This window comes from Prionailurus viverrinus, chromosome A2 (assembly GCF_022837055.1).
Source record: "Prionailurus viverrinus isolate Anna chromosome A2, UM_Priviv_1.0, whole genome shotgun sequence".
Taxonomy (NCBI): Eukaryota; Metazoa; Chordata; class Mammalia; order Carnivora; family Felidae; genus Prionailurus; species Prionailurus viverrinus.
In genome coordinates, this window is record NC_062562.1 from 158,183,563 (window position 1) to 158,188,142 (window position 4,580).

At 41.1% G+C, this 4,580-nt stretch overlaps 1 protein-coding gene across 1 annotated transcript; it reads left to right on the forward strand.

Annotated features, from left to right (window-relative positions):
* The first annotated feature begins 631 nt into the window (after positions 1-631).
* LOC125160470 (olfactory receptor-like protein OLF3) lies at positions 632-1,561 on the forward strand. The gene has a single exon (XM_047849440.1). It carries the CDS (start codon positions 632-634, stop codon positions 1,559-1,561), a length of 930 nt encoding a protein of 309 aa, XP_047705396.1.
* Positions 1,562-4,580: the final 3,019 nt, after the last annotated feature.

Genomic DNA, 4,580 nt, shown 5'->3' on the forward strand with positions numbered 1-4,580 from the left:
TGAGGTAGGTGGAGAGGAGACCTTCCACTTGGCAATGTCAAAAGGGCAAGGTCAAGCATATAAGCTCAAAAAAATTTATTAATGAAAATATAAGAATATTATTTACAACATCCAGGGTTTCATGGATACATTCCCCCGAGGAGGGGTAAGTAGGGTGTGTCTGAGATATCTAGAGAGGAAACCCAATAAACAAAAGGAAGTTAAGTGGGACTGGACATCAATCAGAATTCAGAAAAATATCTTTCATGTGAACCAAAAAATTTCTCACCAAAAAGACATGAATTCTCTATAATACCTACTAAATGGAATAGGATTTTAAGTCTAAACACTTCATTAATTTCCTTCCCCCATTTAAGAGCAGATGTTTGGGAGGAGAAATTACATTCCAATAAATTGAATTCCAAGAATGTAACTTCTTTTCTCCTTGATTTCCAGCTGCACAGCTGGATCCCATTGTGCTCCTCATATGGATGTGTTCAAGCAGAGTGTGGATGATGATTTGGCTGAGATGTTCTAGAAGAACTTAAGTTCAGATTGGTAAGCTCTCCATATGGTCTAAAAGCCACTTTTCAATCCTGAGTTTTCATGATTTGTTTTTTCAACATCTTTAGAGTTTGGTCCTCAGAAACTCATGGGTCAGGAAAATAAAACCCAGACATGGGTGAGGGAGTTCATTCTACTCGGGTTGTCCAGTGACTGGAAGATGCAAGTCTTCCTCTTTGTCCTGGTCCTGACCATGTACTTGGTGACTCTGGTGGGAAATGTTCTCATTCTTCTTCTGATCAGACTGGACAGCAGGCTTCATAACCCCATGTACTTCTTCCTTAGTATTTTATCCTTTGTGGACCTTTGTTATTCAAACAGTTTTGCCCCACAAATGCTGGCCCACCTGCTCTCAGCCCGGAAGTCCATCCCATTCTACAGCTGTGTGCTCCAGCTCTATATCTCCCTGGCCCTGGGTGGGTCTGAGTTCTTCCTGCTGGGAGCCATGGCCTATGACCGCTATGTGGCTGTGTGCCACCCACTACACTACACAGTCATCATGCATGGACAGCTGTGTCTGGGGCTGGCTGCTGGCTGCTTGGTGGTTGGTTTCGCCAATTCACTGATGGAGACAATCATTACCTTCCGGCTTCCCCTGTGTCACAATGTTATTAATCACTTTGCCTGTGAGACCTTAGCAGTGCTACGGCTAGCCTGTGTGGACGTCTCCTTCAACAAGGTCATGGTGGCCATCTCAGGATTTCTCGTGATCATGCTTCCCTGTTTCCTGGTTCTGTTCTCCTATGTTCGTATAGTTGCTGCCATTCTGAATATTCGTTCTGCTCAGGGACGTAGCAAAGCCTTTGGGACGTGTGCCTCTCACCTCACTGTGGTTTGTATGTGCTTTGGGGCTACCATCTTCACCTACCTGGGGCCACGGTCAGCCTCCTCAGAAGAAGAGGAGAAGACGGTTGCTCTATTCTATGCTCTGGTGGCACCTATGCTGAACCCCATGATCTACAGCTTGAGGAATAAGGAAGTTATGGCTGCTCTCCAAAAGGTTCTAGAGAAATTCTGAGATAAAGAGTAAAGATTATAAGCATTTCTTGTTATGTATCATCAAAACCAAAAAGGAGATCAGCTGAGGGTAGACAGGACTCCCATACTTAAACTAAAGTTGACTAATATGCCCTTGCATTTGGAGAAAGCATCCTTCTACCCGAGTAATACATTTCCTTATATAGGCCAATGCCAGATAATTCACATGTCAGTGATCCACGAGAGGGCCTCTCCTTAGATCGTCTTCTCTCAGGTATCCAGTGGTATTTAGACTTCATCTGCCCATTTTTTATTTTATTAGTATATTAATGTATAAGGAAATGATCTGCAGCTCCATCCAGCAGACCTGGCATGGAATGAATAAAGAGACGAATGCCACCTATGAGGTCTGTTTTACCTGTGGAACAAAACAGAGGATGTCTGTTCTTTCTACATGACAAGACTCCATTTATTTGTAGAACAGCCTTATTTGCCCCAGGATAATTACAAATGGTTTCTTTAACCCTTTCTCAAATGATGTCAGTTTTAGAACTTTCAACACTTAATTTGTGCCTTAATATAGAGTGTGATATGAAATTCTGAAATAAATAATATACGACACAATATTTGTTCACACCAGTATGTTGGCTCTCATCTGCTTTTCAAGAATCAAATCTGCTTTTCAAGAATCTCATCTGCTTTTCAAGAATCAAATCTGTAATATGCCAAATATCTGTGGCTTCACTACAGTTTTGGTTTCTAATTGTAGCAAAATATATATATAACATAAAATTTACCAATGTAACCATTTTAAGGGTACAATTCAGTGACATTACTTTCTCAAACATCACTATTATTTCCAAAATTATTCATAGCTGTAGTTTTTTATTTAACTAATTCCCAAGACCTGTTTCCTATAAACTGTTTACAAAATCTCCATACCCATGGAACTCTTATTTTTTAAAAACTAAAATGAAGATATGTATATTTAGCTCTGCTAATTGTTATTATTGATTTTCACATGTCACACCAACTCACCAAGAATATTTTGAATCTTGATTCTCAAAGGTATTCTAGGAGTTTACTTTCTCTTTCTGTTTCATAGACATTATAAACAGAAACAGTTATAAAAAGAATTACCAAGTGGTACATGTTAACTAGATATCACTGTGAACCTATTTCCACATTGAAAACCTTTATTGAGCACATTTTGTGTATGCTTTTAAATCTACTTTAAAATAAATTATTCAAGCATATTTTAATCATTTTATCTAGAAGGATATAATAAGGCTTTGCCAAATACCTTTTTAACTGTTATATTCTGGTCCTTGCCTGCTGTTGCATATAAGTGTGATAAATTTACATAATAACAATTATTTTAAAAAAACGTTTATTTTTGAGAGAGAGAGAGAGAGAGAGAGAGAGAGAAAGAGAGAGTGAGCAAGGGATGGGCATAGAGACAGAGAGAGAGAATCCCAAGCAGGCTCTGCTGACAGCAGAGAGCCCAATGTGGGGCTTGAACTCACAAACTGAGATCATGACCTGAGCTGAAGTTGGATGCTTAACTGACTGAGCCACCCAGGGGCCCCTACATAATAATAATTCTTGATGCTCTGAGCTCCATCTGATATTATCTAAAAGTGGGGTCTATTCTTGCACTTCCTATGCCCATATCTTGAGCATCCCCAGACATGTTAATATGTAACCTGAAGGTCTTTAGATTGTGCTAAATCCTAGGTCCTCCACAACCCCTGCAAGGATGGGTGTCAGGTGAAGCAAAAACCTACCTCCCATATCACAACCAATGCCTATGCCTCTAGACTCATCTTTTAGTAACAAAATGTCTTCAGTTTCTCAAGAGCATGTTCTTCAAAGCACAGCTGTGAGATCCCCAGTGAATCTAGTTCCATCTTTTATGCTAGAGCTCTATACGTTTCTTGAGGATGAAATAAGGGAGAGGGGAAAGGAGGGAGGGAAAAGACTGGCTAGTGGTCAACCATTGCCTGGAATGATTGAACATGGCATTAGAACAGAGTAAGTCAACTATAGTGAAATTGTTTTCCAAGGGAAAATCAAAGACTAAGTCTGGGTATCTGTTTCTGTGACACTGAACATCCCATGGCAGCAAAGACATTCCTCCGACATTCTTTGATGTTCACAGAGTGGTCTATCCAGCCTTCCTTGAAGACATCTAGTAAGCAAGAGATGCTGTATTAGTTTGCTAGGGCTCCCATAACAAAACATCACAGACAGAGTGGCTTAAGCAACAGAAATTTATTTTCCTGCAGTTTTAGAGGCTGGACATCCAAGATCAAGGCATTGACAGCATTGTTCCTGTGGTGGCCTCTCTCCTTGGCTTGCAGATGCCTGTCTCCTTATTGTGCCCTCACATGGTCTTTCCTCTGCATGTGCACGTCTGTGTCCTAATCGTCTCTCTTTTTTTAAATTTATTTTTGAAGGAGAGAGAGAGAGAGCGTGAGCGAGGGAGGGGCAGAGAGAGAGGGAGACATAGAATCTGAAGCAGGCTCCAGGATCCAAGCTGTCAGCACAGAGCCTGACATGGGGCTTGAACCCACAAACTGTGAGACCATGACCTGGGCCCAAGCTGGACGCCTAACTGACTGAGCCACCCAGGCACCCCCTAATCTTCTTGTCTTTTTTTAATTTATTAAAAAAATTTTTAATATATATTTTTGAGAGACAGAAATAGAGCATAAGCAGGAGAGGGGCAGAGAGAGAGAGGGAGACACAGAATCCGAAGCAGGTTCCAGACTCTGAGCTGTCAGCACAGAGCCTGATGCAGGGCTTGAACTCACAAACCACGAGATCATGACCCGAGCTGAACCGACTGAGCTACCCAGGCGCCCCTAATCTTCTCCTCTTATAAGGACACCAGTAACATTGTATTAAGGCCTGTATATATGACCTCATTGACCTTAATTACATTTTTAAAGGCCTTATCTCCAAATATAGTCACATTCTGAGGTACTATGGGCTAGGACTGTAACATATGAATTTTGGTGGGACAGTTAAGGCCATAACAAATGCTAACCCCACAT

Coding starts and splice junctions, on each gene's coding strand:
- LOC125160470 (XM_047849440.1), top strand. CDS start 632: ATGGGTCAGGAAAATAAAACCCAGACATGGGTGAGGGAGTTCATTCTA.